We start from the raw sequence: 24,607 nt of genomic DNA, 5'->3' as shown, positions 1-24,607 counted from the left end.
TAATTGTTATTCTGATGCGTTATAAAGTGGCTTGGCGCACAGGATCTCACTCGGTATAGCATTTATTCTTTCTCCAGGGGATTGATAAATTATATGGGTATGGGCGAAGGATAGATACTTGGACTGGGAGAAACTCTCTTACAAGGCACTATTTATGGTTGGACGCCTGTGTGAACACAAAACCCACTAAGTCGCTTTAAGTTCTGCCTACAACAGCTAGCTTTGGCAAGAAGTGTTTCTGCTCAACACGCGCAGTTAGTTGAAATGCATGTACTTTACTCAGTTGGTTTATACATACATACATGTATATGCGTACGTTTCTATGATAGGCAGTTATAGTAGATTATATTTTATAAACCGTTCCCCTCGTAATTATTTGGTTTTCAAAATCGAAACTTTATGCAAGATTTACAAAGATGACGCCGAAGATTTGATATACACCAACAGAGGTGGAGTGGTATATATGAGATTGCGGTTCGAAGGTTGGATTGGTTCTCAGTCCCTCTAAATATATACATGTACATACTTAGAACAGTCTACGTGTCCAAATTCCATGACTATCCCTTCGTCTGGTGGGTGGTTTTTCACGCCCTACCGGACTCTTTGCTAAAGGGCGATCGACGGGCCCTAGCTTTCGTAGGCTTAGAATATTGGTCCTAAATGGATAGCGGACATACGATAAATATTCAGTGTGTTAACTAGGCGTGCAGATTACTTCCCCAATAGATATTCTGTCATACAAAACCACGAGTACTGAAAACAGACGAAGGGATGGGTTCAAGCTAGCGGGGCTCAATAAAATCAAAATTCGAAGACAGCAGATCAGATCTTATGATTAGCTTAGTGGGGGAGCTTAAACGTTTTATGGGTCAAGTGACGTCGTTTAATCATATGCAACCACCATGCTGATACGTATACTGATGAATCTGCACATACCCGTAAAGCATCTAAGAACGTCGTTCTAACCCGTCAATATTCATATGGGACAATTGATTTATAAACCTACTGATAAATTAAACCAAAAGAAACAGCGTCTTCATGACCCATCCATATCCGAAACAAAACTATACTTATTCCTCCCATCCATTCACCATCTCGATATCTATAAGTCTTCCTACTCTTAATGATCTCATACCACCAACACTACTTGGCGTTCCTGATCTTGCTCCGACTGAGCTCTCGAATTGTGAACCACCCTGGCCAGCTGCCGGCCTTGCCAAAGTTCTGTTCTGCCTCGCCCTCGTCTTACCCTTCTTTTCAAGGATCTTGTGTACAACGACGTGTTCTTTTGAGGGGTCAAGGGACAACAGGTATCTTTCATATGGACCATTCTTTCTTTGGTAGGGGATCCAGTCTGTAGACCCTAACCATTCCTGTGTAATAGCATCGCGCACTGACTTATGCATCTCACGCTCAATAGATCGTGCCCCGTATTCGATTTCGTAACCATTTTCGGCTATATGCCGGCAAACTGCTGACTCCCCTTCAACCTCGAGTTTAATATGCCCCATGATTGTTTCTTTGCTAATATCGGCTGCAAGTGTACGTTTAAGTTCAAGCAGATACTTGTGCGCAATTACAGCTTGCTCGGCGGGCGAGAACGGAAGGAATGGTAGGACCATGGAGATGCGTCCGGCGAACGTTGTCTTTATCATGTACACAGTTAGAAACCTCCCCTGATGATCTAGTCTAGAGAACGTACCCCGAGTTGGATGCTGAACTTCCTTAAGAACTTGCTTTCAATTCCATTCATGATATTCGCGAGGAACTGTTGATCCTGAGTATCGGGATTCTGGAAGACCTCGACATTGGCCCTGTAGTATGGCTCAATAATATTATCCACCTTACTGGTGGCAAGGATCCATATCACTTTCGAACAATCTATCTTCGTATCGTTTCTAACGGCCCGACGATCACGATATATGCCTAACCTCATCAGCTGGGTAACTCACTGACCAAGTCTAGAAATATCCAAACCTTCGTCAAATGGGGTTAAAAGTGACTCATGCACGGCAGGTCCCATTTTCTCGAATTCATCTAGAAACACAATACATCTTTGCCCGTGGTTGCGACATAAAAAGTTGTTTAAGGCAGAGCCTTGTTCGTAACCTGGGGATGGTGCTGCTGAGCCAAAAAGATCAGTAGTGCTAGTCATTTCGGCACAGTTAATGGCCAAAAATGCTGCTGATAAACATGTGCGCATGCTCTTAGCTAGCTCAGTCTTTCCATGTCCACTTGGGCCTAGATTTAAAGATTTGAATGTAGAGTTAGATCACCTATATTTTAACGGTTGGGCAAAATAATCACATCGTGTGCTCACCGACAAAAGCTACAACCAGAGGCTTTGCATTCGATTTGGAGAGTAATAGGTGGCTTAATACTCTCCGCATCAAAAAACTCGTGGCAAAACTCTGACCCACCAGACAAAATGGCATCTGAAACAGATTTGGACATCTTTCCATTCTAGCGATTAAATGCTCACGATCCGTCCGTGGACGTAAAGCTCTCGCTTTCAGTAACCAGTATCTCTGCGAGATATTGATGGTGCTGGCAAGCTTAAATCTATACTTCTCTGACAGCCATGATGGTGTCTCGCTGTTAGATGACCTGGAGAATCTATGGTGGCTTGATGAATAATGATCGAAAGAAATAAACTCGTCGGATATGTGTGTAGGGTCAGCTCCACTGGCTAGTAGAATCCGCACCATCTCAGTGGTGTCAGCTCTTGATCCATGCATGATAGCAAAAGCTAACAATGGTATGTTGTCTGGACCAGCAGTCGCGTCTACAGATATGCCTCGAGTTATGAGAAGTTTCAACGCTTTAGGTTCGTTTGTGGCTACAGCAAAAAATATAGGTGGGAGCTTTTCGAATCTGGAAGCCTTATCTAGATCAATATCTTGATCTGAATATCCACCTAGATACTGCTCAACGTCTGAAAGTTGAAAAGGTTCTGCAGCTAAGAGCAGAACCAAGGCATTAACATCGAATTCTGGATCCGACATGGCATACTTTTGTCTTAAGTCTCTGTACTCCGTAAAATCAGGTGGTAGTAAAGCTTCCCATAAGTCTCCAATGACTGCAGGACTCTCAGTATAATCGGCTTGTTGAACAGGCGTCGCCTGTTTGTTGGATGCAGATGTAGATGCCGTCACAGAATGGGCACCCTGGTGAACATGATTTAGTGCGCGAACCTCAAGTCTACAGATATCATGAACTTACGTTAGCTTTTGGTGGGTACCACTCGGTTACATTCACTCTAGTACTAGCTTGGGCTCCCCAGGAGTCATCAGCCCTCGTGGGCGTGGTTTCGTCCCACGTATTCTTGACACCTGAGGATTGCTGGTCCCAGTTATTCGCTGGTATATGATCCTCCCACTCGAGCTCATCTTCCGTAGCTTTATGTTTAGGCTCAAAGACCCTTTCTCTACTATTCCCATCTTCAGAGTTATCCCTGATGTTGCTTTTTACCTTCGGGACCTTCGGTGGGGGACCTAAATAACATGAATTAATACAGGAGCCTTAACATAAAATTCAAACGCACTTGACTTACCTTTATCGCCATAATCGATCCATGATTTCGGAGGGTCTGCTATGATTGGTGTTTCTCGATGGAGAAAATTACATTTCGTTCCATGCTTACATTGGCCTGTCTTATTCCAGAAGTAACAGGTTTTCTCGATAGAGCCCACGGTGATATTATCGGCACTCATTTCTTTTTATATCTTGTTTCGCTCGGATTCGTGACTAGTTCTAATGAGAGTATCGTAGTCGTTATCTGGGAATAATGTAAAGTCGAGCCTTACTTATCATAGTCCTGGCAGGGGATTATAATCCAAAACCGACCTCGAGCTCAGGAAGAGGAAAAGGAGGGGAAGGAGTCGTAAAAGACCTCTTTGTTTACCGTGCAGTCTGGTTAGATGGGAAGGAATAGTTATTTGCGAGGACTTGTCATCCTTTTATTGAGGCCAGGAAAAATCCCTGCGACGTTGTGCCTGATTTGCGCCTCCATACATACATGACTCTTCAGGCATCCAACAATACCAAATTGTTGAAGTTGAGAATAGACAGCTTTCGAAAGAATTCGCCGTTTGTTTACTAGAGTCTTCCAGTTCATCTATGCACTCCGTTATTCGCGATTAGTTCGGCCATATTTCCCCCACATCAGATGTTGTGGCGCATGTGGCTTCTATCGAAATATGGGGACTAAAACACTCTCTCAACAGACTGCAGAACTTTACGCGTGACGCCTTAATTGGGCTTCTCCCGATAATATCACTTTTGCACTTGAGGACCGCTATCAGGCTCTGGTCATCATGGACCCCTCTTAAATGAAGATTTACGTGTCAATTGATAGGAGAATATCGAAGTTTCATGCGGATAAAGGATTTGGGTGCCTGAAATTTGTGGCGTGGGGTTGAATGCTATTCGACATTAGCGACAATGGATATATTGGTATCGACCAAATCTACCCAATTATAATGAATCCCAGGCCTGGGTGAATCCTGTTAACAGAAAAAACAACCAAAGAACAATGATGACGTATATGCAAGAATTCTCGGTGGTATTTGTGTAAGTATGTATTGCCATATTATTTAGATGATCCGTACTACAGTACTCGCACGGCTGAGTTTCGACTTGATCACATGACCTATGAGCAACGCAAAAACCTGTTAAATAAGTAAGTCGAAACTCGGCCGTGCGAGTAGCTCTATATCGATACTTACTTCAATACTCTACGGTCTAATTGCGTCAAGGTACATCTAATACCGGTTTACTAGCGGCATATATTATTCAGGTAATTTCACCTTTCTGGCATGTGATGGTATGCTACTACTCTCAGGCACAACCGGCAAGTTACATACTAAGTAAAAAATAAATGCTCATGTCATCCACATCTGCGCCTCAACAACCATGGGGATGATAATTAAAAACTAAGGACTTCAAGAACCACCAACGATCATAATAACCAGCAAAAGTGAATGAATAGAGTGAGGATCGAACTCACGCGGGTTGCCCCACTAGCACCTGAAGCTAGCGCCATAACCACTCGGCCATCTATCCACCTGACTGAGATTGGTTCATACATCTTGTGAATCAAATATTTACTTGCCAAGAGATTATGAATTCTGCGGCAACCCTTTAAAGATACATTTCTACTGAGACTCCAATTGGGCTGCCCCCTCCACTGGGACCACGAATGAAGGTCGGTACTTGATGAATAACTCCGCAGTTGGCTTAAAATTCTGACATCTTTACAATTTTGGTCAGTCCTTGAAGCTTACATTTGAATAATCGATGTTGGATAGAACAACTTACCCTCCTTCCACTAGACTCCCCTTGACAAACATCTTCCCCGGCAGAGCTTCCGGCTTTGTAAACATCGTGCACCCGCACTTTCCACAAAAGTACTTTGGCTTTGGCTTTCCACTCTCGCAGCCGGTAATAATGTAAACCCTCATCAAGTTTTGGGGGTCTTCAACAGTGACCGCAGCTTCATCGAAGGCGAAATTGAGCTGATAAGGTCCGCCGGCGCCAGCTGAGCAGTGCTTGCAGTAGCAGTAGTTAACCTCGGGCTCAGCATCTTCCTTGAAAGTAAGTTTGATACCGCCGCAGAGACATTTGGCTGGTGGGACTGCGTTGGCGGGCATTGTATTCGTTGGGTGGGTGTGTTCGGCGTGGTAGAACTTGATTGTTGATATGGATGCCTCTTTAAGTTGAGGAGTCCAGCGAACGGAATCTTCAACCTTTATGTACTATCAAATCTACTAGGTAGCTGGCGAGTCATGACGTAAGTTTCTTGGGACCATGGCCCGGCAAATAGATCTGCCGTTGAGGATGCAGTTGGGGGTGCGCGGCTATGCTACTGTGTTATTCTCACCGGTGGCCTGCATGGGTTTCTAGATCTGGTAAGGTTGCCCTTTTGCACATGGGTGAGTGGATAATCTGTATGCAAGTTTGGAACTCGTATGCAAAGCATCCAGTATTTTCCTGACCTTTGTAAAAGGAAGCGCTATGCCATATCATACTAAATTGTGGACTTGGGCGTATTTGTAATGTATGCAATAGTGGTTCCTTTTACAAACGTCAGGAAGATACGAGTAGTGCTCGCAGTACCGATATGCTTTGACGTAAGGACTCTGTAGCTCCGATATGAGTACATGTACTAATCTAGGAATTCTATCATTTGCGCTAAAGGTAACATATAGCAGAGATTAGTAATAATGATAATTTATAATCCGTTAATAATCCATAGAAATAAGAACGGGCTAGATATCCTTCCCGTCAGTGACTCATGAACCTTCGTTGAAGGAGACTCTGGACTCTAAGCAGTAGCTAGAAGTGGAATGTATCTCTTAGGCGGTTAGTCCAAATAAATATGGTAGCTATGCTCTGATAAACGCAGTTCCTGTTTATTCTGTCCTCGAGTTTCTTCTCACACGCTAGGAAGCTCCACCTGTTCCACTAGAGACAGGGAGAGAATAAACAGCAATTGCGTTCAACTGAGCACACCCAGCCATATCTGGTTCGGTCACGATTTCGATTTCAACTGACCGCCTAAGGGATATGAGGATTGGCTGAATGGGGTCTCGGACGACCAGAAAGCCTATAGCGTAAAGGATATAATATCGAGTCCTTATAAGGCCTTAAGGCTTAAGTATGTGTCACGGTTGTTTTCAAAGAGTCAGCGTTCATAGCCAAAGACCGCGGAGATCTTCTGTGGAGACTAGTGAATAGTTTAGATCTGTACCGTGTATCCTCTGCCTGTCGGCCATACAATTAGAGGGACGCTACTAAGAGTGGTAGGTTATCACGCGTGGTGTTCTGAATCCCTTTAAAGTTGGCATATCTTGTAGGCCTGAGATTAAGTATTGAGCCGTTAGCTACAAATTTGAAATGAAGATCAATCATATGATATTTAAGTAGAAAACAACAAGCTCTATTTCTAGATGAAGTACAAGATACGTTTAAGTCTCCTGGTGGTTCGGGCTGGCTACATTCGTGTTAGTTGGGCGGTGTCCATTTTAATTGAGAGATTGAGAGTATGAATCTTGTGTTAAGATATATAAGAAGCAGGACTTGATGAGAATGCTATACTGATACTTAGGTATTGGCTGGCGTTACTGGAGTCTTTTCTTCTGTAGAATGGCTAACTCTGATAATAATATTCTGTGCAGTTACATCTCTCAAAGTCTGGATTGGGCCCGGGTTCGTTCCCAAGGTTAAAGAATATGCAGCACGAGAACCACGAAATACATTACTGGGTACGAGGTCAGATTGGGCCTAGGTTAGTCTCGTCCCCATACTGTTTCATTGTGGCACCTCGTACAGACACACAAAGTCTGGGCACGAGACTAGAATTACATGTAGGTCTAATACGTTATTATATTTAAACTCTCCAAGGCTTGTCGGCAAACAACAAGCTAGAAAGTATGTTGTGTTGTGGGGATAAGCGTATTCATATTAGACCTAGATGAAGAAAGATGAGACCTATTCTGATTGGTACGTGAAACACTGGTCTGTACGTGAATACTGGCCAGTACTGGGGAAATTGTCTAATCGACCCAATCAACTCAGTGAATACTCCTGGTCTTTCTGTAAATTCAAAGTGTCTCCCAGCTATGTAACCAGTCCGAAATCGTTGTAGATGGCCTGTGTTGGTTGAGAACAAATTAAGATTTGGGAACGCCTTTGTCGCCCATGCGAATTCAACTCGATGTCATCGGCCCAGGAGAAGTCGTAAGAATCTGTAAGACTTTAGCCAAATCTTTGGGTTTTAAAGTGCTCACTACCCGATGTGACAAATAGGATCAGGTTCGTTCGCAGTATTTATAAATGATGTCGAGCACAGTTCTTACAATAGCAGGACATTACAAAAAAAGATCATTTCATTGCAGCAGGGTCATGGTTTGAGAAAAGTGTACTAGCATATATGGTAGCAGTGAATTCTGATCGTATAACGAGGGAGCGTACACCGTAGCAACTTAAGGGTGGATTGTAGAGGGCAAGATTGAAAGAAGATTGCCAGGAATAATAAATAACAATTACCAACATAGTCAAATCTGTAATTATTTACAATTACTTAAATACATGTATATATATACCCCAAATCAAATTTTTTTTTTGAAATATTTTCTTGCTCCAGGACCCAATTGGGTTATGTTATTGTAGTGTCATTATAATAGAGATTATTAAAACTGGAGCAAAAGTCTATAATATATAAGTATTTGAAGTGCCATTCTATGTTGATGCAGTTGTTTTCGATGAACTAATGATAATTAATAAGAATAGAAACTGATTAGAGAACTAAAAAATATACTGATTTCAGTTTAATTCAAGGAATGAATTCATGCTACTGAATATATATTGGGAGGCAAGAAGAGAATGAAAAAAACCTCTAATCCACAAAAGACGTTTCTCAAAAAGACAAATTTAAGATTATATGCTGTAGCTGAGTACAGACATTGTATAAATCACATTCTTTGCAATCAAAATATTATTTTTTGATCCCAAAATTAATCCCACCTGTCCTAAATTGGGGATAGTATCTCTTGTTATCACACCATATGAAAAATATTATATCAACAAAAAGTTATGTCTCGTCTTGGGACACTGGGTCATACTATATGCTATAGATACTTTAAATAACTCTAGACTATTTCTTATCAGTAGACTGATACCGAATTGGTATGTAATAAGCCTAGCTCATTTGATTATCAAAAGACATCATCGGGATTCCTAAAGACGCAAATCTTGTCCTTTTCCTTCAAGACATTTTGACAGTTTTAATTCGCATCGAGTCGGGTGGAGAATTATGTAATTTTAATATATGTAGAGTTTTAATTAAGGTCGGGTCAGGCAGGAGATCGTATTGTTTCACTACCAACTCAAGGTTTAAGTACCAACTTTATCAAGTGAACCCGCCCATATTGGGTCGGGGATGGAAACGGGAATATAATATTCATGTACTCGAGTTATTACTACAGTGCTACCTGTATAGATATCCATTTCCAGTCAGCATGAGCAGTAGTAGCAGTGGCTGGAGAGATGTTAATAGGGTAACCTAATCGTATTTTTTAAATGTACATTTACAGTTATCTGTAGAGTTTTTGTATTAAAAGGGAGCAACGATTATTCCGCATAATAATTCTAGTAAGGGTTATGGTAACGAACTTCTATATCAGTATCACTGCATTTGTAATGGCGTCTTGGCATCATAGTCGGATATTGTGTTAGGGCATAAAGAGAAAGTACTTGGCAGCGAGGTTAGGATTAGTAATATGGGTTTTCTTTGGATTCTATGGGTTTCCATTGTATATGTGTATGAGTCATACTCGGATTGGGGTTATTGAATATATAAAGGGGTTCTGTCTTTCGTTGATGTTCTGTTTCTCTCTTTTCTCTTTATATAACCTTCTACATTCTCTCTATATTGTTAGCGTACTGTAACGGAGCCATTTCAACTGTCTGGTGTATGAGTACACATAGGGCCCGGTTACATGCTGAGAGTTATTGTTAGAAGACAGTTGCATGGTGATATGCAAGTACTGGCAGTGTGGTTAGCTAGCAGCTGCGAGAGTAACTATATTCCGGGCGCTAGGAAGGGGATCTATTCATGGGAGCAAGGACTGATGAGTCTGTGCCTTGCCAGTGACTAGAAGACTGGCCAGAGTGAAGCTCTGATTGCCTGGTGATCCTCTGTATCCTTTGAGGATTGTATGTCTGCTGAAGAGGCAGGGACTATGCTAGGGAAGTCTACAACAAGCGAAAGCTCTACAGCAATGATTAAGCTTACATCTGAGCAGCAGCTCATTCATAGAGGCCCCGGTTGTATGACAACCAAGGCTCCAGGTGTTACAAAGGCTTTGACTAAGGGTGGTTGCCTTGGGTATCGGAAACACCTGCTGACGCTTAGAGAAAAGTGGGGTAGTGGTGGTATTGTTTCCGGCATCAAGGAAAGGCCCCGCCGGAATTTAGTAAGGAGTTAGGAGCAGAGAATAGAGGCCTTCGGAGTATAAGTACTCAAGTTCATTCTCGCCTTTCAGTCCTGTTCTCTCCAGTCTTCATCAGAAAGAAATATCAAGTTCCTATCGGTAGCAGAGCCCTTAAAGATTATTGAGTTCTAGCGATAGTATCTTTGAATAATCTGCAACCTGATTGTCTATCTTGCACGGCCGTCTCTATTCTATCTTATTCTATTTCTCTTAGAAGAGATCGCCGTTACATGTACAATACTATCTTCATCCTACATTAAACAGAGTTGGGCCACTTGAGATTTAGATAGCCTACTTGAGTAGTTGCACAGTGTATAGATTAAGCACACATCTTCTGCCTCGGTTGTATTCCTTGGCAACCGTAGTCAATACCTTCATCCACGTCCAAAGATCTATTTAAAACTAAGGTTGCATCGCCAACACCAACCAATACAAACCAATCGAACCATAGTATACATTGTCTGGCTTAATTGATTACGTTACTTTATCTGAGCATATCCAAGCCCACTTCAAACAATACCCATCCTTCGAACGTACCAATGCTTCTGCTGAAAACTATGCCTTCTTACAGTAATCTCAACGAGCTCTTGCTCAGTATTCAGAATACTTGACGGCAATAGAAAATGAAGTCGGAGCTGCTAGGAAGGGATTCCAACAGGAGCGAACATCTCTTCAAACACAACTAACAGCAGCTCAAATTGTCACTCCTGACCCTATTCCTATTGCTGTTATTGTCCAAGCGGCACCAGTTCCCCCCCAAGCTCATCGGACTGATAAGCTTCAAGACTCTGAAGTCTTTTACGAGGATAGGGATCATGACAGACTTCAATTATTCAAGCAACAGATGAAGATTAAACTTCTTGAAAATGCAGATCGGTTCCCCACTCTTCGGTCCCAACTCTTCTATACTTTCTCTCCTCTGAAAGATGTAGCAGCCAACCAGTTTCTCGCGTATACTAACGACCAAGTCATTAATTTGGAATCCCTGAACCAGTGCTACAAGATCCTTGATACTTCCTTGGAGATTCTGGTAGGACACATACAGCTAGGAGGGCTTTTATAGGAAATCTGCCAGAGAAACTGTAATTTCGCCGACTAGTTTGCCGAGTTCCAACACTACACCTCTGAGTCCGGGTTGAATGAGCCCTTAAAGATAGAAAGTATGATGGAAGGAATTAGTACGGAACTGTTGGAAGCAATGATATGCCACGATACTCGTGCAACAATAGATACCCGCACTAATCTCCTGTAATGGTTGGACAATTAGCTATGATCGGTGAAGGCATGACTGGGAAGTAGTGGTCAACGGACCACGACAATGGCTTCTACCCAATGAATACCACCACTTGTTCCTGCTCCAGCCCCAAGTCCACAAGCATTGGTTCCTGTATCAGTGAACCTACTAGCCGCCGCTCTCACTTCTTTTATGCCGGTTGGGGTAGTACCTATGGATCTTTCAGGAGGCCGTCATCACCTCTAACCTGCAGAAAGAAACACCTGCTTAGCTGAGGGCCGATGTTTCTATTGCAGAGATGTCGAACATTTGGTTAGAAATTGTCCCCAAGTCCGAGCAGGTAGGAACCTGCCCAGAAGGTATACAATGAGAGGAGCTGTCTTGCAGGTGGGGGAGGCAAATGAAAATGACTCTGATAATGAGTCAACAAAAAATGTGCCTCTACACTAATCGGCTTAGCCGAGGGACCCTTTGATGATTTTTCTAGGATGCGTATCACTATATTTTCAGTATCAGAGGAAGAATTGGATGGTTCTCAACCTATAGTAACTTGTTCAGTTTCACAGAATAAAATTCTTTTCATACTCACCTATGCTCTTATTGATACCGAAGCCTCGGGATACTCTTTTATAGATGAATGTTTCACATGCCACAATAAATTCTTAATGACCCTGTTGAAAATTTCGTGCCAAGTAGACGTTATAGATGGACGACCGATTAAATCAGGAAAAGTTACACATATCGTTAACCTTTTTTTAGATATTTATGGACACAGAGAGGATGCAACCTGTTTCGTTACGGAATTAGGATACTATTCAATTGTTATGGGAATACCCTATATGCGACGACATGATGTTACTTTGCGGCCCAAAAAAAACCAAATTGTTTTCGATTCTCTTACTTGCTACGAACATTGTTCACCGAGTGGCTTCCCCATCATCGTTCAGGGGATTTCAATTATAACACCGGAAAAACCCTTGATAAATATTGCTGCAATCAGAGCTGTTCCATTCGTTAGAGCTACCATATATAAGGGATCCAAGTTATCCTTCGCCTCTCTACGCGCTATCGATGATGCACTTACTAAAAAAAGATTATGGACCCAGTTATGTATGTGCCGGAGAGTTTTGAAAAAAGTTCATGACTTTATTCCAAGAATCCACGGCCTATCTTCTCCCTCCATAATGATTTGAAGATATTAATATAGTACTTCAAGATGGCAAAGAACCTCCCTTTTGTCCGATGTGCAAGATGTTTTGATTAGAATTCCAGGCCCTACGCAATCATGATGACATTGCGGAGAACCTGTTAAAGGATTTATTTGATTTTCGGAATCCTCTGCCGGTATACCTCTTTTGTCTGTTAAGAGAGCAGATGATTCCTTTTGCCTTTGCGTTGACTGTCAAAAATTGAACGAGATAACAGTAAAGAGCCGTCACCTCTTACAATAGATTCCTGAAACACTGTCTCAATTGTCTAAAGCTAAGTACTATACAAAGCTCGATCTATCCTGGGGCTGAAATCAAACCCGAATCAAGTAAGTTGACAAATGGAAAACTGCTTTCGAGATTCGCTATGGACACTGTGAATACTGAGTAATGCCTTTCGGACTTACCAATGCTCCTTCCGCATTCCCGCATTGGATCAATGATCTTCTTCGTCCCTATCTGAATAAATTTACTGCAACCTACCTACTAGTAGACGATATCCTTATTTATTCAGACACTCTCGAAGAACACCAATATCACGTTAGTAAAATAATACAGATTCTGAAGGATAATAATGTTCATCTAAAGCCAGAAAAATAGGAGTTCTATCAGAAAGGTCGAGTATTACCTAGGGCGCAGCCCCTTCATCCTGGTGGGTGTTCTGTGCCCCAAGCGCCTACCACGTCTGTCACCGCGAGTATACACCGTTCACACCTGGCTCTGCCCTAGGAGCGCCTAACCTTCCGGCACAGTCAGGAGATATGGCTCACGTCCAGAGGGTACCCGCCAATGCTCTACTTGCCTATGCTGCCATGATATTACCTACTGATTCAGAGATGCTAGGATAGAGTGAGCCTGCCCGTAGCAACTATGGAACTTTTGCTTGTTTTGATTACGTCAATAGTACCACGCGAGCACTTCCTAATACTTTCACAGTTTTCTTGATTGGTCTTACAATACGATGAATACTCTAATAGCACAGTGAACATTCTCATGGCACCAAGAATGCTCCCGCGAATGCTCCCGCGAATGCTACAGTGAATGCTCCCACGAATGCTCCCGTGAATGCTCCCGCCAATGCTCCCGCGAATGCTCCCGCGAATGCTCCCGCGAATGCTACAGTGAATGCCCATGTCAATACTCACTCGAGTGCTCCCGTGAGTACTCCCGGAGCACTCACTAATGTTCACAGCCCTGAGATATTCGTCATACCCACTCAAGATGAGGCAACTCTTACCCTGCCTCCTTTGTATTAATATACCGTCGTCAAAGCATAGGAAGGCACCAGTCCCTCAAATGATATCTAACATGGATATCCTCAATCACGTTGTATGGTCAGTCGCGGGATACTGATTTGAATACTGTCCTATATACTGATAACGACTAGCCAATCTTTGATGGAGGTATATGTTTCTGTCGATTCGTGAAAGGCATAATTACCCTTGAGGTCGAGGCCATGGTACGGCTTGTCTGAAAAGCTCAATGTCCATTTACAAGCAGCAAACAAGGACTGGCATTGCCCTCCTGGCATTGCCCTCCTGTAGCGAGCTTGCTGGATAGCCACACTGAGATACTGATCGGTCAAAACTTTACCTCCTTCTTCCAATTCGTATGCATAGCAGAACGACACGAATTTTGAATAAGAGAGTCCAATTGGGTCTAACATTTTCAGAGCACTCACGAATGCCCTCATGGCTTTGCAAGCATTCAACTAAATTCATTACATGTACGCAAGTCTATACTAGTATTTACCAACCATTTACCAGTCTCCACCTCAAACAAATAGGCAATTTCCAATATACTACGAATATTAACGACCCATATCCTTTTCCGCCTCCTCCCACAAACCTTCAGGAGCCCATGTGAGCTATCAGTGATACCACGATCCTTTGCCTCGAGTAGCTCCATTATACATAGTCTATTTGTTCGCCACCCACTGTCCCACAGCTTGAATATAGCCTTCATACGTCCTGGTAAGCGTCCCCGAAATACTCTCCACTCCTCTGAAGATGCTACCGACATCCATACCCAATCCTTTCTTATTTTTCCTTTCCCAAAAGCTGCATTTCCCGTACACCTAAGATTGTGAATCTCGCACACCTCAGGTCTTTGGAAGATTGGTATCGGAACCTGCAAACATGTGAACATTTCCACCCGACGCTCTAAAATGCTCTCAGAGATTCCGGCAAAGTATTGAGAGCATCCCGCAACCTCTGCATACTCCTTTATCAGAAGATATGATGTGGTATGGCTTATTTGCAGTCCATCCACAATATTGAAAAGTCTTTCCGATTTCATGGAGGGGTTACAAAGATGCATTGGAGGCAAACCTACTTCCACTATGGATCGTTCATTTGGAGTGTTTTTCCGGTCTTCGATTTTAAAAATCTCAAGTAACCCCTTCAGGTTAGCTGGATGGCGCCAAAGGATGTGGTCAGTGCTCTTAGAACCTCCAACAATATCTTTCAAATTCAGCATTCGAATCTCTAACGCCCCCTGTAATTCAGTATCTGCTTTGCAGTATCTACCTTGTTGGATGCTCTGTATGCCTCTTTTATCTGATGTACATAGGCGAGTTCACTGATATTGGTAGAGTACTGGAGAATGCTCCCAAAGAGCTCAACATGTTCCCGATAGTGCGATAACATGTGCAATTTGAGGAAGTTGAAGTGAGACCTTTCTTGTATCCCGCGAATGTCCTCTAAACCTCGTTCAGCACTCTGGGAGCCTGGGGCATTTAAGGCTTTTGTTCGATTTCTCGCATCCTGAACCGTCCTCCTATATGCCTGGAATTCTAAAAAGATATCCTTGTACTTATGGAAATCCTCGAGATAACTTTCCATATAATTCAGTGTTCTTGTTGTATGACTCCCATACTGCACCATTAAGTGGAAGTCGATTAAGCCTCTTACACATTTTAATGCCTTTGCAAAGTCACGTCTGAGAGCCACCGCTGGGTTTCTCAAAGCAGCTATGAGTGTTCCAAAATGACCTGCGTCAGATTTCCCATCTCCTTCCCTCGCAATTGGGTTCTGGCACGATATGCCTCATTCAGTACTGCCAGTCCAGGGTAAGGCGCAATCGAGGCCCAAGCCTTGTCAAATTCCTCCAACCAATTGTGCTTCTTCTAGAAAACCTAAACCCACTCCATCATGTGCTTCAACATCCATAGGTAGATATTGTACAAAATATCCAGTTTATTGAGATCGTATGAATTAGCCCTCGGCATACCCCAGAAAGCATTAAAGAGTGTCTTCACTGATCTCGCAACAAGGTATTCCACCGATTTCAGGTTTTCCGAGTTCTCCCTGAATAGCTTTCCCCTCTATCGGTAATCCTAGTGATTGCGAGTAGGGCTCCGGCGAGTGCTCCCAAGACTGTGGAATTCCACCCCGCCATTTGACTCTGATGTCATAAAGTGGAATTAGTGAGTGAGTTATTCATGAGCTTAGGTGGGACTGGCAGTAGCTCTAGGAGAATTAATGAATGGCCGGTGGGCTTGCTCCGGACCGTTGACTTGATGTTACCGATGGTAAGGTAGATTAGCCAGGCTTTCTTGTCCTCACTAAAATTTGTCAAATGTATGCCATCTAACGCGCATATAATTGGCACCACACTCGACCCCTCCTGTAAGGTATTCTGTCCAGAAAGCATTAGCGACTGCTCATAGAGCACTTGTGAGGCTTACCGGTCCTGCGTCTCCCACCACCAATCTCCCGTATGTATTTTCCGGTACGATCTGTCGCCAGATTCATTATGGTTTACCACTGACGCGTACACCAATGACTCCCAAAAGGCCCGTTGGCCTAAAAGATATCGCACAATTATCATTGGATTTCATTAATAGTAAGGGATATTCGCTCTCCAAATATCCAACTACGAATGATGACAGCTTGCCTTTCCCAATATGGAATTCATTTCCTCCAATCTCTTTATTAAACCTCGCCCAGTATTGTAGTAGCTTTCGCCACTGTTTGACGGAGCATGTAGAAAGAAACTGTCGATATTTCCTTGTTAGGCCTTCGACAGTATGAAATAACGTGCCATTCTAAACTCGTATGCTTAGTTGAATGGGTACTATGGGTATCGGAGAAGGTTTTATGAGCATTCGTCGTAGTCCTCCGAGTGGTAGAGACGCTGCCCACTACTCTTGTAAATTGTTGTCGCTGCCTCATGCCTATTTGCATCTCCATCTGCCTCTTCCATCATAAAATATGATTCGGATTCCAGATCTGAATTATTATTGGCATGTTGGTTATGATAATTGATACTGTTGCCCTCCGAACTATTCGAGTCGTCATAGGCATTTGAATAGGAATCGTGAATGCCTTCCAAGCTGTCGTGAGTGTCATCGGGTATCTCTTGATCGCGTTCTAGGAGTAAAAACTGGTTTTCCAGCCATTCATCTGCTTCAAATGGATGTGTAGTTCGAAGATGTTTATCAAAGTTCGCGGAAGAGCTGTACCACTTGCTGCAAAAAGGGCAAAACAATTTCATTGAAGTTTCACGATGCTACCAAAGTACTCTCGAGTGCTCTGAACATTTGTTTTCTGGCAAGGCCGAGGAGGCTCTTTCCTGTAGGTGCTGCTGCACAGTGCTCGAATGATTTGATTTGGCAGCCAGCGAGGCTCTCACCTGTACCTCGTCGGCAAAGCTGACTTTCAATACGAGTCTGATGTCATACATCAACCCAATACAAACACAAACACCAACATGAAGAAACACCCACCACCCCAATCAGGTGGCCAGTTATGCTAGATTCTATCGCCTTGAGTATCTGCACTCTCTCCCTGAGCACTCGCGGAGTCTCTTGAGATCGAGACAGTGTTCTCAGCGCCAAATTCAACACTAATATCGACTATGAGATCAAAGAATACATTCTCTCTGAATCAGCTTCCTAGAGGACAGAGCAACAATACCAAGAAGAATACAAATACGAACCCCAACATCAGAATATTATTGATGTCACCATTGGTACTGCCCGAACATCCCCGAATGTGCCTAGAGTATTTAAATTATCAACGTCATATATTGAAGCAAACATTGAGTACAAGCATTCTCGAGTGCTTCTAGAGCCTTCATAGGTGCTTTCGGAATCATGACGAGCTCAAGAAAAAAGCTGATCGCACTCAGTGTAAGAACACTCCGCCCTTCCTTCAAGTTCTTGAGAAGTTCTTAATCAGTTTCAAGTTCTCTTCCACCTATCACTTCAAGTTCTCAATTGCTTTCAACATTAGCTGTTGCAATCTTATCCTTCAAGTTCCTCCATTTTCAAGCGATTCAACCTTTGCAATCTTTATAAATAAGATGGTACTTCTCCCTCCTAATCCAATTAATATCAGAATCATACTCACCACAGTGATACTTTAAGATTATCAAACTCCAAACACCACTCAGAGCACTTCTGGTAGCTCCAATAACACAAATAAACTTTCCAATAAGAAGTACTTGCGTGACATAGGCGAGGACAATAAGAAAAGACCCACCGAGAAACCAAGAAATACAAATCATCCTGAAAACATAAAAAACACCTAAGTTCATCTGGTCGCAAATCGTCTGGCAAAACTGTCAAGCCTATTCTAGAGAAAATACTAGAAACACTCCCGAGGCAGTCGTCAGTGCTTTCCGGGTTCACCCCGATCAAAAAGAGCTGAAAGCAAAACCCCCTACCTTCACCAATCCGGACTGAACTCCGGACTCCACCAAATACTAACCTAGCTCCATTGGACACTGAAAGGATTTTCCCGAGTAACTAGGGAACAACCCTAACTGATTCTGAATCATTTCCCCACTTTGGTTCCGAACTCTCTGAACCATACATAAGTGACAATCAAGACCCAGCAAGAAGCCCAACAAAAGGCCCACTAGCAGCTGTAACGTGTGACTATGGGCAAGGAACTATGATGACAAGGAATACAACCGAGGCAAGAGCGTAGTAGAGTGTAACGGAGGTCTCTTCTAAGAGAAATAGAATAAGATAGAATAGAGACGGCCGTACAAGATAGACAATCAGGTTGCAGATTATTCAAAGATACTATCGCTAGAACTCAATAATCTTTAAAGGCTCTGCTACCGATAAGAACTTGGTTTTTTTCTTTTCTTTCTTCTCCTACAGACTCGAGAGAATAGGACTGAAGGGCGGGAATGAACCTGAGTACTTATACTCCGAAGGCCTCTATTCTCTGCTCCTAACTCCTTATTAAGTTCCGGTGGGCCCTTTTCTCAGTGCCGGAAATAATACCACCGCTACCCCGCTTTTCTCTAAGCGTCAGCAGGTGTTTCCGATACCCAAGGCAACCACCCTTAGTCAAAGCCTTTATAACACCTGCAGCCTTGGTTGCCACACAACCGAGGACCTGCATGAATGAGCTACCGCTCAGGTGTAAGCTTAATCATTGCTGTAGAGCTTTCACTTATTGTAGACTTTCCTAGCATAGTCCCTGCCCTTCGGCGGACTCACAATGCTTAGAGGATACAGAGGATCACTGGTCGATCAGAGCTTTACTCTGGCCGGTCTTCTAGTCACTAGCGAGGCATACACTCGTCAGTCATTGCTCCCATGAATAGATCCTCTTCCTAGCGCCCGGAATGTAGTTACTCTAACAGCTGGTAGCTAACCACACTGCCGGTACTTGCATATCACCGTGCAACTGGCTTCTAACAATAACTCTCAGCATGTAATCGGGCCCTGTGTGTACTCATACACCAGACAGTTGAAATGGCTCCGTTATATAGAGGATGTTCGTGACTATGGACTATGGGTGGCTCTGTTTGATCTGACAACCAAACTGAACCCTATGACGTAGCGTAGAACAAGAATAATATTCGTGGAGTAGAATACAGAGATTGCATAAAGAAAGAAGAGAAAGAGAAAACAGGGAAAAGTACGAGACAACGCCCCCTTATATATCCAACCATAATCGAATAATGACTAATACCTCCACGTAACAGAAACTAAAAGAACATAACAGAAATCCCAATTACAAATCCTAATCCCACTACGCAATACCTCCTCTTCCTCATTCCAGTTTATCACCTAACCGAAATACATAGCTGCCGTTACAGACCACGCCCCCCGTTAAGGCATACCTCCTGGTAGGCTTAGGTTTCCCAGGACAACGCTCATGGAATCATTTGACGATATCAGGTGAATGCTCAAGGTCAGATAGTGATTGCCAGGAGGCTTCATCATACCCTACGTATCATATCAGATACTCGAACCTTCCTCTTCGTTTCCTCGAATCCAAAACATCTTCGACTTCCTATTCTTGACCCCCTTCGATTTCGACCGGAGGTGGTGGTAACTGTTGCTGTCCTGGTAAAGGATCATTTGCTTCGGGTGACAATAATGAACCATGAAATACTGGGTGAATTTTCATGGACCGGGGAAGTTCCAACTCGTAAGCATAGGGATTGATAATCCGCTTAACGCTATAAGGTCCATTACGTTTCCAGTCGAATTTCTTAGAAGGTAACTTTGTTAGAATATGACGGGTCGATAGGAAAACCTTATCTCCTAAATGGTAACGAGGAGCTGGAGTCCGATTCCTATTGGCTGACTCTTCTTGTATCTTTTGTGCCCGAAACATCTCTTCTCTTACAAAATCCATTACATCGTTCATTTCTCTTGCAATAAGATTAGCTTGATCCTCCGCCGTCGTTCGACCATGTTCCAAAGGACTAAAAGTCATCCTTGGATTTCTTCCCGAATTGGCATAAAAAGGAGAAACTTTTGTTGTTTCCGAAGCATGGTTGTTTGTCGCAAACTCGGCCATTGATAATAATCGAACCCAATCGTACTGCTAATAAAATACATAGCTTCGAAGGTATTGTTCCATTACAGCATTGATTCTTTCCGTCTGCCCATTTGTCTGAGGATGAAAGGCGGTGGAGAATTTCGGTGATATTTCCAACCGATAACAAAGCGAATTCCAAAACTCCGCAACGAACTGTGTTCCTCGATCGGATACAATGGTATCTGGTAATTCATGTAGTTTCCAAACATTATCGATATAAAGCCTCGCTACTTCCTTTGAATCCACTTTTTTGGTTGTTTGTATCAAATGTTGCATTTTGGTTAACCTATCAACCACGACCAAGATTGCATTATATTCCTCACTCTCAGGAAGATCGGTAACAAAATCCATTGACACATCCGTCCACGATCCATCAGGTATTGGCATCGGGCGAAGTACTCCATAAGGTGCATTTCGAAGCGCCTTGCTACGGGGGCACATATTGCAATTCCTAACATATTGATCGACGAATCTTCGCATCTGTGGCCAATAATATTCTCGATTTAGGAGTTCTAAGGTCTTTGCTCTGCCTGGATGACCTGCTGATAGTTTGTCATGGTGTTCTTTCAGGAGCCTTAGCCGAAGATCATTGTCCTCTGGTACATATAGTGCACCTCGATAAAGTAGCCGACCGTTGTTATCTTCCGTACATTCGGCAAGCGAAATTTCATTCGAGTGGCGAACGCCATTCCGAAGCATAGTGAGGATCTTGTTTGGAAAACTATCAACTTGGTAAGCTTTTGAAAATAACTTCTCTACAGTAGATGCTACTTCAGCGGATTCATTTGACAAAGAACCCGCGAACAAACTTCGCCTTGCATCCAAATTTTTTCGCTTCAAAATCACTTGACTCTGATGCGTCAACCGTTCATCCCCCTCTTTAGGTAGGTCACCTGACCTCCTAGTCAATGTATCTGGTTTCGTTCCTTGCTTTCCTGGCCGAAATTGTATAATGAAATCGAAGCGTGAAAGAAATTCGGACCAGCGGGCTTGTGGACGATTTAACAATTTCGTTGTCATAAAATATTCAAGATTCCCATGGTCGCTAAAAACTTCAATTGAGAATTGAGCTCCCTCCAGATGATGTCGCCATTCTTTGAAGCATCGTATAATTGCTAAACGTTCTTTGTCATAGATTTCATAGTTGCACTCTGCAGGAGAATGTTTCTTGGAGAAGAAAGCGACTGGATGTAGGATTCCTTCGTTATCATGATGAGATAGGATTCCTCCTGAAATATAGTCAGATGCATCGGTTTCTATCACAATCCTCGGCTCTGGATTAAAATGGGGTAGTATCGGTGCCGTTGTAAACATCTTTTTCAAAGTTTGAAATGCTTCCTCCCTTTCATCTGTCTATTCGAATTTAATATTTTTCTTTGTCAAGGCTGTAATTGGAGCAACAATTTTCGAATATCCTAGAATGAACCGTCAATAGAAATTTGCAAATCCTAGAAATACTTGAACATCATGAAGGTTTGTCAGTGTGGACCATTTCAAAACATCGACAACTTTCTTTTGGTCCATTCTGTTTCCATTCGGAGTGTGGATCAAACCAAGATATTTCGTTTCCTGAACCATAAATTCACATTTTTCAGGTTTAAGGTGAACATGATTCCCATCAAGTACCTTTAGAACCTTTTGAATGTGTTCTTTATGTTCCGATAGAGTTTCGGAATAGATAAGGATATCATCCAAGTATGCCGTTACGAATTGGTCGAGATAGGGACGTAAAATATCATTGATCTAATGTTGAAATGTAGCAGGGGCATTAGCTAATCCAAATGGCATTACTGTATATTCGAAATGTCCATATCGAGTTCGAAATGCCGTTTTCCATTCATCTCCCTCCGCTATCCTGATTTGATTATATCCCCAACGTAAATCCAATTTCGTATAGTATTTTGCTCTTGACAACTTAGCTAGGGTTTCCTTTAACAATGGTAATGGATATCGATTTTTGATTGTAATTGCATTTAGACCTCGATAATCAACACAGAGTGGAAGGGTTCCATCGCTTTTCTTCACGAACAGTATGGGTGCTCCCGCTGGCGATTCACTGGCTCGAATAAATCCTTTGAGTAAATTTTCATCGAGATATTCTCGTAGTGCCTTCAACTCAATTTGAGATAATCCATATATAAGTCTATATGGTGGTCGTTTGCCTTCTTCCAATACTATTTCAATGTCATGGGACAGTTGATGTGGTGGGAGAATTGAAGCATCGTATTCTTTGAACATATGGAGACGATGGTGAAATTCCTTCGGTACTAGTTGTTTAATGTCGACAGTAGATTTTTCAGTTGCTGAAAAAATGATTGTATGGTGTTCCGGTAGGGCAATCGAGATACCATGAACAATAACTGCAGTTCCACTGAGTGAACAGTATTGACAACAGCTCCGAGAATCAAAAACAAGTAGATTTTTCTTTGGTCGAATCGTAACATCATGACGTCGCATCCAAGGTATCCCCATCACAATCGGGTAGTGTTCTAACTTCGTCACAAAACATGGCGCAGTCTCTCGATGACCATGAATGTCTAGCGAGACATCGACAATATGGGTAATTTTTCCTGATTTGATAGGCCTTCCATCTATAACATCTACATGGCGAGGTATTTTAAGGGGGGTCATTGTAAGATTGTTGTGGCGTATAAAAGATTCGTCAATGAAAGCGTATCCTGATGCTCCAGTATCAATAAGAGCGTAGGTGGGGATGAAAGAATTTTTATTCTGCGAAATCGAACAAGTTACTACAAGTTGGTTTCCATCCATTTCCTCCTCTGATACCGAAAAACCAAAAATACACATCCTAGAAAAATCCTTAAATGGTCACTGGGCTAAGCCACTTAGTGCAGGGACAAATCTTTTGCCGACTCGTTGTCACTTCCATCTTTTTCCTCCACCATCAATGCTGCTCCTCTCATCACAGGCCTACTTAATTGATTTTCAGTTGCCCTCGCTTGGGGGCAATCCCTAACCATGTGTCCAACACCTCCGCAATAGAAACATCGACCCTCAACTAAGCGGGCATTTCTTTCGGCAGGGGTGGAGCGACGACGTCCTCGAGATAGATCCATTGGTACATCACCTCTTGGACGGAACGAGGGATGATTTTGAGTAGCAGGTGCATTGGCGACTGGGGCAGCAATACGAGGAGCAGGAACAGGATTCGCTGGTGGGGGACGAGGGGCCGGAGTAGTAGTAGCATTCCAATGTTTTTTATTTCCTCGTTTAGCTTCTGGCGCTCGACCACGATTATCCAACCGTTGCAAAAGTGTCACACAGGCATCTACCGTCGCAAGAGTTTCATGGTGTATCATTGATTCATCGAGTTCCGTGTTAATACCTTCCATCAAAGCCTCAATCCGAGAGGCTTCATCCATACCCGACTCAGCAGCATACCGTTGAAATTCAGCGAAATAGTCAGCGAAGGTTCGAGTTCATTGATGGATATTCCGTAGGTTCCTTCTAGCTGTATGCATTCGATCGGGGTCCCCAAAAGCTGTGTCCAAAATTTCATAAAACCATAGCATAGAAGGTAAGGCAATACCTTCTTCTCCGACATACTGTAAGAACTGATTGGCAGCAGCTCCTTCCAATCTGCTGAACGCATAGGATAATTTAGGCTGTAGTGTAGGATAGCGATCGGTATTTCCCATTAGCTTGATTTTCATTTGTTGCTTGAACAAGTGTAGCCTGTCTCGATCACGATCCCCCCTGAACACCCCAGGATCTGGGAGTATCTCCGATCGATAGATGGTGCCTGTAGCTGGTGGTATAGGTGGAGCATTGTTTCCAATGGATTCTTCGTCAAGGGCCACAACCTCAACAGCAGTTCGTTGAGCTCGGGCAGCAGCAAGATCTCGTTCAAACATCCTTCTTGCCCTCGCAGCCTCCGCTTCTACCTCCTGTAAATCCGTTGCATATTGAGTAAGACCATGTTGAAGCTGTTGAAGAAGCGCATAGGCTTCAGTTCCGATAATGTTATCGACCTGTAGATGCGCTTGAAAAAACTTTTGGAGATTATGGTTGAGTTGTTGATAATCGACATGAACATGTTCCGACATTGTAGACTATGGTGTTGTATTGGTTGGCGATAGAGGATGTAACCTACGTATAACGTGGGTCTATGGACGATGGACTATAGTGCCAAGGAATACAACCAAGACGAAGACGTAGTAGAGGGTATTCAAGACTATGGACTATGGGGCAGCTCTGTTTGGTCTAACAACCCAACTGAACCCTCTGACGTAGCGTGGAACAAGAATAATATTCGTAGAGTAGAATACAGACGTTGCGTAAAGAAAGAAGGAAAAAGAGAAAACAGGTAAAAGCACAAGACAACACCCCCTTATATATCCAACCATAATCCAA

The 24,607-nt window shown here is 42.9% G+C and overlaps 6 protein-coding genes across 6 annotated transcripts; all 6 read right to left on the bottom strand.

Annotated features, from left to right (window-relative positions):
- Positions 1-1,070: 1,070 nt before the first annotated feature.
- H6S33_009791 (uncharacterized protein) lies at positions 1,071-3,713 on the bottom strand (the record flags this gene model as incomplete). The annotated part of the gene is made up of 7 exons (XM_044841221.1): positions 1,071-1,646; positions 1,703-1,926; positions 1,978-2,241; positions 2,483-3,167; positions 3,223-3,494; positions 3,554-3,592; positions 3,644-3,713. 7 exons carry the CDS (start codon positions 3,711-3,713, stop codon positions 1,071-1,073), a joined length of 2,130 nt encoding a protein of 709 aa, XP_044687535.1.
- A 1,443-nt stretch (positions 3,714-5,156) lies between these two features.
- Positions 5,157-5,651, bottom strand: H6S33_009790 (uncharacterized protein; the record flags this gene model as incomplete). The annotated part of the gene is made up of 2 exons (XM_044841220.1): positions 5,157-5,253; positions 5,320-5,651. 2 exons carry the CDS (start codon positions 5,649-5,651, stop codon positions 5,157-5,159), a joined length of 429 nt encoding a protein of 142 aa, XP_044687534.1.
- A 7,777-nt stretch (positions 5,652-13,428) lies between these two features.
- On the bottom strand, positions 13,429-15,322 carry H6S33_009789 (uncharacterized protein; the record flags this gene model as incomplete). Its single annotated transcript, XM_044841236.1, has 4 exons — positions 13,429-13,553; positions 13,878-14,148; positions 14,286-14,933; positions 14,966-15,322. 4 exons carry the CDS (start codon positions 15,320-15,322, stop codon positions 13,429-13,431), a joined length of 1,401 nt encoding a protein of 466 aa, XP_044687533.1.
- Positions 15,323-16,535: 1,213 nt separating this feature from the next.
- Positions 16,536-16,934, bottom strand: H6S33_009788 (uncharacterized protein; the record flags this gene model as incomplete). The annotated part of the gene is made up of 1 exon (XM_044841235.1): positions 16,536-16,934. One exon carries the CDS (start codon positions 16,932-16,934, stop codon positions 16,536-16,538), a length of 399 nt encoding a protein of 132 aa, XP_044687532.1.
- A 2,765-nt stretch (positions 16,935-19,699) lies between these two features.
- On the bottom strand, positions 19,700-20,212 carry H6S33_009787 (uncharacterized protein; the record flags this gene model as incomplete). Its single annotated transcript, XM_044841234.1, has 1 exon — positions 19,700-20,212. One exon carries the CDS (start codon positions 20,210-20,212, stop codon positions 19,700-19,702), a length of 513 nt encoding a protein of 170 aa, XP_044687531.1.
- Positions 20,213-20,239: 27 nt separating this feature from the next.
- Positions 20,240-23,005, bottom strand: H6S33_009786 (uncharacterized protein; the record flags this gene model as incomplete). The annotated part of the gene is made up of 3 exons (XM_044841233.1): positions 20,240-21,586; positions 21,692-21,976; positions 22,025-23,005. The coding sequence occupies 3 exons, from the start codon at positions 23,003-23,005 to the stop codon at positions 20,240-20,242; spliced, it is 2,613 nt and encodes an 870-aa protein (XP_044687530.1).
- Positions 23,006-24,607: the final 1,602 nt, after the last annotated feature.

The sequence above is a fragment of the Morchella sextelata genome (assembly GCF_020137385.1).
Source record: "Morchella sextelata strain SCLS chromosome Unknown scls_30, whole genome shotgun sequence".
Lineage (NCBI taxonomy): Eukaryota > Fungi > Ascomycota > Pezizomycetes > Pezizales > Morchellaceae > Morchella > Morchella sextelata.
This window is presented reverse-complemented; position numbering and strand designations above follow the sequence as displayed.